General features: G+C 46.3%; 1 protein-coding gene across 2 annotated transcripts in view; it reads left to right on the top strand.

The window, feature by feature from the left end:
* The window catches only part of znrf3 (zinc and ring finger 3), a 309,817-nt gene that overhangs the window by 272,224 nt on the left and 23,624 nt on the right, over positions 1-13,969 (top strand). Inside the window, exons 5-7 of one of the 2 annotated variants that reach the window (XM_055655567.1) lie at positions 1,749-1,859; positions 7,085-7,252; positions 10,172-10,274. In XM_055655567.1, coding sequence (XP_055511542.1) covers positions 1,749-1,859; positions 7,085-7,252; positions 10,172-10,274 — 382 coding nt within the window. The remainder of the gene's footprint in view (positions 1-1,748; positions 1,860-7,084; positions 7,253-10,171; positions 10,275-13,969) is intronic. The other variant, XM_055655568.1, reaches the window with a different exon arrangement.

Here is a 13,969-nt window from a genome sequence, read left to right as displayed (position 1 = left end):
GAAAACTGAATGGACACTGGTTGAGAAACGTTTTTTTGTTTCCTCTGAGTATGCGAATACTCAGGAAATGACAATAAAGATTTACAATTACAATTACAATTACAAGTTTAAGATGCAAGGGATTAAGAGTGACTTGGTCATATGGATTCAGAAATGTCTTACTGATAGAAGAGAGAGGATTGTGGTGTAAGGACAAGGCTGAAGGTCTGTCACCAGTGGAGTTTCCGCGGGATCTGTGCTGGGAACTTTGTTGTCTGTGATATATATCAATGATTTGGGGGGGGGGGGGGGGGGGGGGGGGGGGGGGGGGGGGGGGGGGGGGGGGGGGGGGGGGGGGGGGGGGGGGGGGGGGGGGGGGGGGGGGGGGGGGGGGGGGGGGGGGGGGGGGGGGGGGGGGGGGGGGGGGGGGGGGGGGGGGGGGGGGGGGGGGGGGGGGGGTGGGGGGGGGGGGGGGGGGGGGGGGGGGGTAGCTCCAGGAAGAGTTTGGACAGACTTGGCTTGTTTTGTCTGGAACACCAGAGGTTGCAGGGAGACATGATAGAAGTTATAAAATTATGAGAGACATAGTAGGTTAGGTGAGAGGGGCAAAGTTTAAAGGAGATGTGCAGGAACAATATGTTACGCAGTGTAGTGAGTGTCTGGAATGCACTGCTGCGGTAATGGCTGAAGCAGATATGTTAATGGCATTTAGAAGACATTTGGATAAGCATATGGGTATGCATGGAATGGAGGAATATGGGCTATATACAGGTAGATAAGTGATGTTCGGCGCATAAATTGTGGCCAAAGAGCCTGTTCTTGTGCTGTACTCTCCTATGTTCTATGAATGATGTGCCATTTAAAAAAAAAAGTAAGTCTGTGTATTAGCATTGTAAATGTAGTTGAGTGCGGCTAATTTCTGAACTCCCCCTCTGAATAAAGTCAATAGACATGGCATGGATTTGATGAACCTTTACAAAATCATTATCAAAGATCATATATAAACATGTAAGGAACCTGAATGCCAGCAGGGAATTGTCAGACTAGAAGTATCTGTTTAAAAAAACTTGAATGATGACTAATACAATCATTATTATTTTGGAAATGCCTCCTCAAGTTGAATGTTGGCCACTGATACATATTTGAATCAGACTGCTCTATTTGTGTTCAACTTTCACTGTACTTTAATTGGTACATGTGGCAATAAACTGATCTTGAATCCTTGACGTCTCAATTCCCTGTGTGGAGGGAAATGGACAAATAGCTTTTCAGGTCGAGAGCCAATTTCAGGGCTTGAAGAAGTGTCCGACTGAAATGTCTTTTGTCCTTTTCCACCACAGATGCCGTGTGACCTGCCGAGTCTCGCCCTCCAGCGTTTTGCTCGAGAGTTCAGCTGCTCTCGTGTCTTAATTCCCTTTATGCCGTTAACAAGCAAAGTAATTTTTCTGAACTGTTGATGTGACTGAGAATTTAATAAAGTGTAACACCAGGGAGTCCTCCATCTGTAATGGTAATGGCTTCTGCTCTGTCACTGATCTGCCAGAGAAAATTAACAAGATCATAGCCAGACTAGATTAACATAGTGCGAAACATTTATGTGATGACAGGAGTGAATAAACTAAACGAACAACTTTTAATATAGTTTCTTGCCACTAATTATAACAATGTTTGTAGTTGGATCTGCTTATTTGAACAGTATTATTGCTCTGTCAACAATTCATTTAATTAACAGTGTCTCTTAACATATTTCCATCCTTCTGTCTCACCAGCAACCCACGGAATACTTTGATATGGGAATCTTCCTGGCTTTTTTTGTGGTGGTTTCCCTTGTCTGTCTAGTTCTCCTCATTAAAATCAAGCTCAAACAACGCAGGAGTCAGGTAAGAGACTGAACAAAAGTCTTATGTGTAGGAAGGAACCGCAGGTGCTGTTTTAAACACACAAAGCTGGAGTAACTCAGCAGGAAAGGCAGCATCTCTGGAGAGAAGGAATGGGTGATGTTTCAGGTCAAGACCCTTCTTTGTCTCAACCTGAAACGTCACATAGATACATAGACAATAGGTGCAGGAGTGGGCCATTCGGCCCTTCAACCCATTCCTTCTCCAGTGATGCTGCCTGTCCCGCTGAGTTACTTCAGCTTTTTGTGTCTATCTTCGAACAGAAGTCTTAGAAGTGATCTGGCAAGATTAGCAGAGGTTTTGGAAAATCCCAAACACTGAATACAGTAAAACTCCAATATTCCAGCAGGAACAGGACATTTGTGGTCGCAGACTGGCAGATTTCCCAGACTATTAATACCCCGCATACTCTGAAGTCACAAATTTTTAGATGTTACAGAGTATTATGATACATTTTCCAGTGATCGTGTGATGTTCAATCTAGAACTATGTTACGGAGCACAAGAGGATGAAAGGGTGATCTGTAGGAAGGAACTGCAGATGCTGGTTTAAACAGAAGATAAGACACAAAATGTTGGAGTAACTCAGTGGGACAGGAAGCGCTCTGGAGAGAAGGAATGGGTGACATTTCGGGTTGAGACCCTTCTTCAGACTCTTGGAGACTTGTAGAGGTCTATGGAGGACGATTAAGATCACGAGGAGAATAGGTGGAGTGAATGCACAGAGTTTTTCACCTAAAGTAGGGAATAGAGAACCACAGGACCGGTTTTAGGTGAGAGGGGTAAAATTTAATTGGGAACTGAGGGGCAACTTTTTCACCTAGAAGGTGATGGGTATATGGGACGAGCTGCCAGAGGAGGTAATTGAGGCAGGTGCTAATAGAACATTTAACTGACATTTGAACAGGTACATGGATAGGAAAAGTTCAGAGGAATATAGGTCCAATGTTCAGCAAGTGGGACTAGTGTAGGTGGGGCATCTTGGTCATCATGGCAAGTTGGGCTGATGCATCTGGTTCTATACAGTATGACTAAGATTGTAAGTTTAAACGGAGCATAAATGGGGGCAGAAGGGATCAAGGGAATTAGGCTATCTGGCTCATTGAGCCTGTTCTGCCATTCAATCATGGCTGATCTATTTTTCCCTCTCAACAGCAATCCCTTACTAATCATGAACCTATCAACCTCAGCTTTAAAAATGTCCATTGACTTGGCCTCCATTTCATCAGCGGCAATGGATTTCACCGATTCACCACCCTCTGACTAAAGACATTCTTGTGGTGCTTTATCAAGACTGTCAGCAATTTGTTGTAGTTACAGAGATTCCTAATTAATGTAGATAGACACAAAATGCTGGAGTAACTCAGTGAGACAGGCAGCATCTCTGGAGAGAAGGAATGGGTGATATTTCGGGTTGAGGCCCTTCCTAAGTGAGACATCTCTCCAGAGATGCTGCGTGGCCCACTGAGATACTCCAGCATTTTGTACCTGTCTTCAGTGTAAACCAGCATCTGCAGTTCCTTCCTACCTATTTAATGTAATTGTGTTCTGGTTTGAGAAACAAAAAGCTGAGATCATTGAAATGGAAGTACGTGCTTCTCTGTTGCTAATTATAGCCTTGGATAAAATCCTCCCCTCACATCTTGAAATGACTGAGATTTAACTTTATGATATAACGGTGAAGTAGTTGGTATACGAGCGCTATAGTTTCAATGCGAATAATGGACTAGGCCTACAGAGATCTCACAGTGCATGATCAATGCACACAGATAACCACATTGGAGCTTTCTTTCTTCTTTTTTATAGGCAACTGGCAGCAACTCCAAAATGGCCGCTTACACCTCTAAAATTGTAACATTGCTAGTATTACCATGCACCAGTCATTATTTGTCAAGATTAACTAGATTTACTAGAATGTTGCCTGGGTTTCAACAACTAAGTTACAGAGATAGGTTGAATAAGTTAGGTCTTTATTCTCTAGAGCGCAGAAGGTTAAGGGGGGACTTGATAGCGGTCTTTAAAATGATGAGAGGGATAGACAGAGTTGATGTGGACAAGCTTTTCCCTTTGAGAATAGGGAAGATTCAAACAAGAGGACATGACTTCAGAATTAAGGGACAGAGGTTTAGGGGTAATATGAGGGGGAACTTCTTTACTCAGAGAGTGGTAGCGGTGTGGAATGAGCTTCCAGTGGAAGTGGTGGAGGCAGGTTCATTGGTATCATTTAAACATAAATTAGATAGGCATATGGATGAGAAGGGAATGGAGGGTTATGGTATGAGTGCAGGCAGGTGGGACTAAGGGAAAAAAAGTTGTTCGGCACGGACTTGTAGGGCCGAGATGACCTGTTTCCGTGCTGTAATTGTTATATGGTTATATGGTTAAGCTAAAATAACCGCACAGGACATGAATTGTCATGATATCTGACATTGATGAAGTTTTGAATAATCTAATATAATAATAATAGTCTCCATCTCCATAGGCTGCAGGTCTGTTGTCAAGTTTACAATAGAGGCCACACCCGTTTATTTCACATGAATTGGATTCCAAAGGTCTTTATTCAGATGCATGAATACATTGATTAGGCCAATATCTTCTGAAGATTGTTGAGACTGTTCTTACTTAACTCAGAATGCACTGGCAAAGAAACTTATAAAATAAAAATTCTGTCACACGGTATGTTTATTCTCAATGTCATTGAATTGTATCAAAAGCCCAATTGTGAAAGCTGATGGGACCTTGTGAAGGTCTACTGCACTTCTAAATGCTTGATCCTGGTTGTGTGTGTGTGTACATGTGCTTGTGTGCGCATGTGCGTGTGTGTGGGTGCGTACATGCATGTGTGTGTGTGTGCATGCGCTTGTGTGCGTGTGTGCGGGTGCGTACATGCATGTGTGTGTGTGTGTGTGTGTGTGTGTGTGTGCATGCACTTGTGTGCGTGTGTGGGTGCGTACATGCATGTATGTGTGTGTTTGTGAGTGCGTGTGAGTGTGCGTGCGTGTACGCTTGTGTGTGTGTGGGGGCGTTGTGTTTGTTTTCGTGTGCGTGCATGCGTGTCAGTGGGCCAGTGGGTTGGGGTTGATGGAGAACTCAGTGGTGCAACTGGAGCTTGCTCCTAACACTGGACCAACTCTTAAAGAAACACTGGAAATGGTGATTAGGGTGGGAGATGTGTTGAGGCAGACACCAAATGAGCACTCGGGAAAAACACTGGGGCAGTTCATTTGAACCTGCAAGGAACCAAGTCTTCCTGATACACTGCTGTAATGTTCAGGGTTTTCATTGCAATGCACTAGATCCTCAGTTAAATATTGTTCTCCTTGCTCCTACCTCCCACACCTTGATATCTTAGGAGATTTTTCACACAGAGAGTGGTGAATCTCTGGAACTCTCTGTCACAGAGGGTAGTTGAGGCCAGTTCATTGGCTATATTTAAGAGGGAGTTAGATGTGGCCCTTGTGGCTAAGGGGATCAGGGGGTATGGAGAGAAGGCAGGTACGGGATACTGAGTTGGATGATCAGCCATGATCATATTGAATGGCGGTGCAGGCTCGAAGGGCCGAATGGCCTACTCCTGCACCTAATTTCTATGTTTCTATGTTTCTATTCTCAACCATATCTGCAAATCTATCTCACCTACTTCCACCACACTAGCCCCTTTTCCAGTCCCAGAGGCCCATCATTCAACTCCAGGCCATCATGCTTGCATCTATACATTGATCACACAGTTATGCTCCATGGCCTCCCTCAAGTCCTTGAGTACAGTGGCATTTCTCCGTTGAAGACTTCACAACTCCAGTGGGACAGGTGGGCCTCTGGTCCCTTGACACAAAATCAGGCCAATGACAGCGCAGAAGAATCTTATGGGCAATGTTTTAAACTCTGCAATCTAAATAACATTCAAAATCCCTCTAATAGTACACAGAGCAGTGAAGGAATAAACTATAGATCAGGTTGGAGAGAAGGAGCTTGTGATTCTGGGTGGGTGTCTGGAACGAACTGCCAGACAAGGTAGTTGAGGCTGGGACTATCCCAATGCTTAAGAAACAGTTAGACAGGTACATGGATAGGACAAGTTTGGAGGGATATGAATCAAACGCAGGCAGGTGGGACCAGTGTAGCTGGGACATGTTGGCCGGTGTGGGCAAGTTGGGTCAAAGGGCTTGTTTTCATGCTGTCATGCTCCGTGACTTTATGTTTCCCTCATTGTGCAGGAGTAGCCCATGGTTTGGCTTTGCAACTTAAATAGCTGCAATGAAATGTTCACCCCGCACTATACTGAGGTTTGAAGCTCATTCACAAACATGGGGCTTTGATCAGCGCACTGTACACTGCCTCTTCTAGTTGAACCTGTTGCCACACTGTAGCAGATGTACTGTGGGATGGCATTATGCCTTGATTTGCAATGGGTGTAACCTGTGCAGCCACTGCCTCAAGATAGGTCAGTACATTTGTCCAGGACGTCCCGCAATGGCTGGGTATGGAAGCTGCTTGACTGCCACATAATGACCAGTTACTCAGGCTAGGGAGGGATAATGAAGTTGCAGTCAGTATCCCTGCATGATTAGAACGGGAGAAAGCAATGAGGTTTCACATTGCTAATTGGTGTTAGTCACCTATCTTGGTGTTGTTGGTCCACCTGTGGCTCACGCTGGAAGTGTGGGTTACAGAGAAGGAGAGGGTCGGCAGCAGCGCTCATCATTACTCAAACTCTATGCACCTTCAAATTAACCGCGAGTACTTGTAATAATGACTCCTCGGGCAAGGCATTGGAGCACAACTAGTGGCCATTAGACTTTGGCGTGGAAGATCCAATACCTTGTTCATAAAGTCACGGTGGCGAAACGGTAGAGCCTTAAATGCAGCACTGGAGACCTGGTTCGATCCCGATTACAAGCGCTGTCTGTACGGAGTTTGTACGTTCTCTCCGTGACCTGCGTGGGTTTTCTCCAAGATCTTTGGTTTCCTTCCACACTCTAAAAGGCGTACAAGTTTGTAGGTTAATTGTAGGTTAATATAACTTCCAGTCTAGTCCCTGGTGGACTCTTCGGAAGGTACAAGGTACAAGGAGAAGCTAGAAATTAGATCATTTAACAGTACTTTTTTTCATTGTTACTATTAAACATATTGCATTAGCGATCTAAACTGAGCTAAATCTGATTCCTGCCCCACCACAGTTACCTGATACTTTTCTCCCTCCTCCCTCAGAGTTCGATGAATAGAATGGCTCTCCAAGCGCTTGAGAAGATGGAGACGAGAAAATTCAAATCAAAGAGCAAGGTTTCTCGAGAAGGCAACTGCGGTGCATCAGATACACTCAGTAGCAGCTCCACCTCAGATTGTGCCATCTGCTTGGAAAAATATGTCGATGGAGAGGTGAGTACAACATTTATGATATCTACACCTGGTCCCTGGTTCATTCAAACAGTTAGCGAGCTATCTGCCATGGAATAGTCCGTTTGATTGGCATCGGAATCTGCATGTTCCTTTTCAATTGAATAGCAAATCGAGGCGGCTCGGTGGTGCAGCGGTAGAGTTAAGGGCCTGTTCCACTTGGTCGTCATTTGCGCCTCATTTACGCATTATATGTAAATTAGGTCGTGACGCCTGGGGTATGGTGAGGCGTGGAATCATATGCGGTAGAGCGCGGTACCATGTGGCACTCCAAGATTTAGTCCAGGAACGAAATCCCTGCGCACCACCTGCGTGACGTATCGCATATGCACGCTGACGCATTGGCGTCGTACGCTGGCGTCCCGACCTCTCAATTGTATCACGTGGTGATGCATGGTTACGTCACCGTGCCTCAACGTCCTTGCATCAATGTCCTGCCGTGCGCCGCAGGGTATTCTAATGACGTCACGCGCACCGACTGCTGACGTGTGATTTGCGCGCGATGTTGCTCATCACGACGCGTCGACCTATTTTGCATATGACGTGTAAATGAGGCGCAAATGACAGCCAAGTGGGACAGGCCCTTTACTGCCTTACAGCACCAGAGACCCGGGTTCAATCCTGACTACGGGTGCTGTCTGTACAGCGTTTGTACGTTGTCCCCGTGACTGCGTGGGCTTTCTCCAGGTGTTCTCGTTTTCTCCAACACTCCAAAGAAGTTTGCGGGTTAATTGGGTTCTGTAAAATTGTAAATTGTTCCTAGTGTGTAGGATAGTGCTCGTGCTGGCCGGCGCAGGCTCGATGGGCCAAAGAGTCTGTTTCCATGCTGTATCTCTAAACTAAAATACATGTTCTTTAATTTCTGTTAAGTTGATAGGAAATGACAGAATACAATAAGGATCCTGGTCTTAAAAAGAAAGCATTCACATGGACTTTAGGCGCTAATTTTCCATATGCGTAGAGATGGCCATTCGGTCCATTGACTCTGTGTTGGCTCCCAGTGCAATCTCATCAATCCCTTTCCCTGCCCATTGCTCTCTGACTATTCTGTCATATACACCAACAAGTTCCCCCAAAATGTTCCCACCACCCACTTAGGATAATTTACATAATTAGTCTTATCAACTGGTACATTTATGGGAAGTGGACTGAAACCAGAGAACCTGTGGAAACCCACAAGGTCACAGGCAGAACATGCAAACTTCACGCAGATAGATGGCTCCTGAGATCAGGATCGAACCCCATCTAGTAGGCAGCAGCTCTATCTGCCATCATTTCCTAATTTACCTGGGGAACTGCAGTGACTTGCAGATACACTACTTTTTCTCCAGTTTCAAGCTTGCTTTTACTTATAAGATGTCGTTTTGTGAGAAAGATATTGCATCTTGGGTCAAAGGTGACACTGCAAGTAGCCTTCTCATCCAGCGTTTCACAGCTCGACTGGTGATCCCAGGACATAGACAACAGGGAGGGGAGGGTGGTGGGGAGGAGAGGGGAGGAGCCAGGGCATACAGGAATGTGAATGGGTGGAATTGGAGAAATAGCAAAAGAAGTATCAGGTGAGAAGTGACACGGAGAGCAGTTTTCTCTTGATGTGTAAAGCTCCATTCACAAAACCTACACGCGTCAACAGAAGGCTAAGTGTGGATTTTCTTTGACCTCTTGTTGAAATATTTGCTTTTATGCCAGGAACAGATGGAGATGGGAAAACATGGAGGTAGCTTGAGCAACTGGACTGGTTAGGTGGTGGTAGGAAAGTCTGCCGCACAAAACAGTTCAGTTATTCACACACTGATACTATCTTGTCAAAAGGGACGATGGTGAAAAGAACCTGCTATCTTGAGTTCCTCCAGCATTTTGTGTAAACCAGTATCTGCAGTTCCTACACTTTCCTCCTGCCTTTCATTTTCCTGGATGTGAAGGTAGGATCTGTCTTTAGATGTGATCTGACAGGCTACCTGCAGTATTTAGACAGTTATTTTATAGCCCCCCATTACCACTCTGCCATCCAAGGTGTGCAGAAACCCAAAATCTAATTTCAGTGAAGGACACAAAGTGCTGGAGTAACTCGGTGGGTCATGCAGCTTCCCTGGTGAACATGGATAGGTGATGTTTCAGGTTGAGACCCTTGCTTAGGCTGTTTGAAGGGGGGGGGGAGGATGAAAGCTAGAAAAGGGGCAGGCACGGCAACGACAATGGGGGGGTTGATAGACACATGGTTGGAACAAAGGCCAGAGATAAGAAAGGAAGGAAGTTATGAGACAGGTTTAAAGAGTTGTAGATTGTAAAGCCAGAGGGAAGAAATTGGTGTGGGGGGGGGGGGGGGGGGGGGGGGTGGGGGTTAGTGAGAGGATACTTAAAATTGGAGAATTCAATGTTCATACTATTGGGTTATAAGCTACAAAAGTGCGGTGCAGTCCCTGCAATCTGTTTGTGGACTCACTCTGGCAATGGAGGAGGCCCAGGACAGAACGGCCAGTGTGGGAATGGGAAGGGGAATTAAAGCTGGTAGCAACCGGGAGATCCATTAGGCCTTGGCAGACCGATCTAACTTCTTCAGTCAAGTCAAGTTGAGTTTATTGTCATCTGCATCATTACAGTGAAGGACAAGGACAATGAAAATCTTGCTTGAAGCAGCATCACGAGTATTTAGATACAGTACATAAAAACATAAATTACACATCGCAGGAAGAAGGTGCAAAAACCCCCCCAATTAATGCTAAACACGATGAGATCTAAAGGTCCATTGTATCTGTTTATATTTAATGTCTAAGATTTCATTAACGTGGTCGGGACAGGACTGGGGTTGAAGTTGTGAGTTTGTTCAATGTCATTCATTGCTGGTAGTTTTCAGTGCGTGTAAGTTTACATTTGAACACATCCGGCCTCTCTCATTGCCAGGAGCTGCGTGTCATCCCCTGCACCCACCGATTCCACAAGAGGTGTGTGGACCCCTGGCTCCTGCAGCATCACACATGCCCACACTGCAGGCACAATATTATCGGTAAGTCAATCCTCATTGCACCTCCAACAGATCCTGTTCAGTTTCCTCAGCTCACAGGCGTGTTTAATGGTCTCCCGAATCTTCAGCGAGTAATGTTACTCGCTGAATCTCTAATGGTAAAACAATGAAGACAGTGGATGGGGCAAATTCAGCTAACTGGCATCGGTGCCACGACGTGTCTCCAAGGAACATCTTGCACTCACTCCAGCACCTGCTGGAAACACAGTGACAGCCCATAGACCAGCTTCCTCACAGCTGTAGTGACCTGGCTCCCATGCTGACGACTGGTGCTGTCTGTGTGGAGCTTCTATGTTCCCCCTGTTAATATGTGCGTTACTTCCTGATGATTTCCTTTCCTCTCTCACATCCAAAAGACATTTGGGTAGGTAGGTTGATTTGCCATTGAAAACTCATCCCAGTGTGTGGATGAGTGGTCCAAGGTGGGGAGAATCGTAGAGTCATAGCATGGAAACGGGCCCATCGGCCCACCTTGTCCACAACATGTCCCATCTACACTTGTCCCACCTGCCCGCATTTGGCCCATACCCCTCTAAACCTATCGTATCGATGTACCTGTCTAAATGTTTCTGAAACACTGCAATGGTATCTGCCTCAACTACCTCCTCTTTTGTGTAGAAAAGTTACCCCTCGAGTTCCTATTAAATATTTCCCCCCTCACCTTAAACCTATGGTTATTGATCCCCCTACTCTGGGCAAGAGACTGTGCATTTACCCAATCTGTTCCACTCATGGTGTCATACACTTCTATAAGATCCCAGCCGACTCAACCTTTCCCTACAGCTCAGGCCCTTGAGTCCTGGCAATATCCTCATAAACCTGCTCTTTCCAGCTTGCCTACATCGTTCCGATAACATGGTGCCCAAAGCTGAACGCAGTGTTCTAAATGTGACCTCATCAATGTCCTATACAAACTGCACATGACCCCCCCCCCCCCCCCCCCCCCCCCCCCCCCCCCCCCACCCCCCCCCAACCCCTGTACTTCTGTACTCAGAATTCTGAGAACTCAGTTGATGGAAATATTGGGAGAATATAACAGCATTAGCGCAGAGGTATTTAGAAGTCGGCAAAGGTTTCAGGGACTTCAAAGGCAGATTTCCATGTTATGATTGTAATTCATTCTCGGGCAAGTGTGAAAATTAATGTCGGTTTGGGCATAAAACTAAGAATCAACTCGACGACACAATCTAAACCCACAGGCTGGAAATATCTTTGATGCCAAAGATAAAGGGCACTTTGCTCTGCCCCACAACATTGAAGTTTAATGCATTTACTTGTTTGTAGAGGGCACGCCTGGTCATATTCATCCAGAACCCAAAGTCGATGTTTTTGTGATTCCAGTCTGAGCCCGATCAATGTAATCTGGTTCCACTGTGCCTGTGTTGGGTGGACAGCCCATTAGAAGATTTGCATCCATGTTAGTATGCAAAGATTGAAAAATGAGGTGAATCTGTGTGAGTAATTGTACATGCTCCCCTCCCTACTTATAGAGTTTCACTTACAAGAATCCCACACAGGTATCAGTCACCTGGCGAGTGTTTGTAACACACACAACAATCCTAGACAAGATGACCATGGCCTACGTTGAGGAGATAAAATCTCAACTTCTTTCAGGATCTCCCAATTGAAAGTTGGATCCCAAGCACAGCCTAATTTTTGACTGTTGGGTTGGGCTTAATGTGGGGGTGCAACAGGACTGGGTTCACATCTACAAAACAAGGTCATTCTCTGGGGAACAGAGGTGGGCGAAAATCAGCATGGTAGATCCAATCTACTGGCATGTCTCAGTAATTCATCTATATTTCAGATTTGAGGGGTTAAACTATGCTGCTCGTGAACTTTCCGTGTGTGAGTCCCCACCCTCTGCTGTCACTCATTACAAAGCATTCCATTCTCCAGCTTCAGCACAGAGGTCAAAGTCATCTTATATGTTTGATTGGACCCAAGTGACCATAGAGAAATGTGTAGCTATCGGCTTGTATCTCATTAAAGATACAGAGAGGCAGTGGCAACGCCGATGGAGACACAGAGCCAGCAGAGGGACTGACAGTGGACAGTTGCTGCTTGCAGCGAAACTTAGTGTGTACCTAAAAGGATGTCTGGAGAAATGGGCGGAAGGAAGACAGGAAATGTCTGGATTGGTGGCAATCAGGGCGGAGCTGAGGAATGCCTGAGGGTTAGGGTTAAGTCCAACGTGTCCAAGAGGGGAGACATGAAAGGTGGCACAATGACAAATGGGCTTTGTGAGGAAGGAGATATGAGGAGGAGTGAAGAAGTTGGTACAGAAGTGATGGGCTGTAGTCCAGAATACTAGTAAATGCACACTGGGAAAAACTCGCATCACAACCTAACAGCTAATTCCTTAACCTGCCTCCATGAATGATTACTACTTTGAAAGGTTTTTGGTCATTTTACATTCTGAATTAAAGAAGATGAATGAAAATGTCTTGAGCCAAAGCCGGGCCGAGGAATAAAGATGATGGGCATGTTTTGGTGCCACGTGGTATCAGGGGCACGCATGGTGGTGCAGCAGTTGAGCTACTGCCTTTACAGCACCAGAGATCCATGTTTGATCCCGGCTCCGAGTGCTGGGTATGGAGTTTGTACGTTCTCCCTGTGACCTGCGTGCGTTTTCTCCGAGTTCTTCCTTTTCCTCCCACACTCCAAAGACGCATAGGTTTGTAGGTTAATTGGCTTGGTATAAAATAAAATGTAAATTATCCCCAGTGGGTGTAGCATTGTGTTAATGGGCGGGAATCGCTGGTCAGTGTGGACTCATTGGGCCAAAGGGCCTGTTTCAGCTCTGTATCTCTAAACTAAACTAAACATGTTCCCCAGTGAAGTTTTGGCTAGATTCAGAAGCTGTACATTCAAATTTCAAATTTATTTTGTCACATACACCTAGGTGTAGTGAAATTCTTTTTGCCATGCAGCACATTAAAATAAGAATACAACATGACAGTAATAGATAGTTTCAACATCAAAACATCCCCCCACAATGGTTCCCATTGTGGGGAAAGGCACAAAGTCCAGTCCCATCCCCATGTCCACCCATAGTCGGGCCTCCTTACTCGAGACCGTGGCTTCCGGAGCCATCAGGGCCGCGCCGAATGGAGCTCAACTGGCGATCTCATCAGGAGATCCCAGGCTCCCGATGGAAAGTTCAGCGCCGCCGCCCACAGCCGCTCCACAGACCCGCAGCTCCGCAACGGACCCAGCTCCAGTTCCCGGAGTTTCAGCGAAGTCACCGCCAGCCCCGCAATGACGCTCCAGCGCTGCACCGCCGTCCTCCGACCCGCAGCTCCGCCGCCGCCGATGCCGAACCAGTACCGCTGCCGCCGGTGCCGCCGCCGCTGCTAAGCTGATGCCGCCGACGTTGCCGATGCCGAAGCTCCAGGCGGTCCCCTCAGGAGACGCCGCTCCAGGCCCGCTGGTAAGCCGCGGGGATGGGTCGAAGCTGCAGCCTGGAGAAAAGCTGCATCTCCGACCAGGTAGGGACCCTGAAAATCAGTCTCCCCCTCCCCCACACACAAAAAAGCTAGAACTCCTCAAAACAAAACACTAAACTAACTAAAAATAGAAAAAGAGATGGAAAAAAACCAGACAACTGCAGGCTTGATGTATTTCCTTGATGTATTTGATTAAGATGACCCACTCATCTGGGGAAGTCCAGCATG

This window comes from Leucoraja erinacea, chromosome 25 (assembly GCF_028641065.1).
Source record: "Leucoraja erinacea ecotype New England chromosome 25, Leri_hhj_1, whole genome shotgun sequence".
Lineage (NCBI taxonomy): Eukaryota > Metazoa > Chordata > Chondrichthyes > Rajiformes > Rajidae > Leucoraja > Leucoraja erinaceus.
The sequence above is the reverse complement of the archived record's forward strand: the minus strand, read 5'-3'. Positions and strand labels throughout refer to the sequence as shown.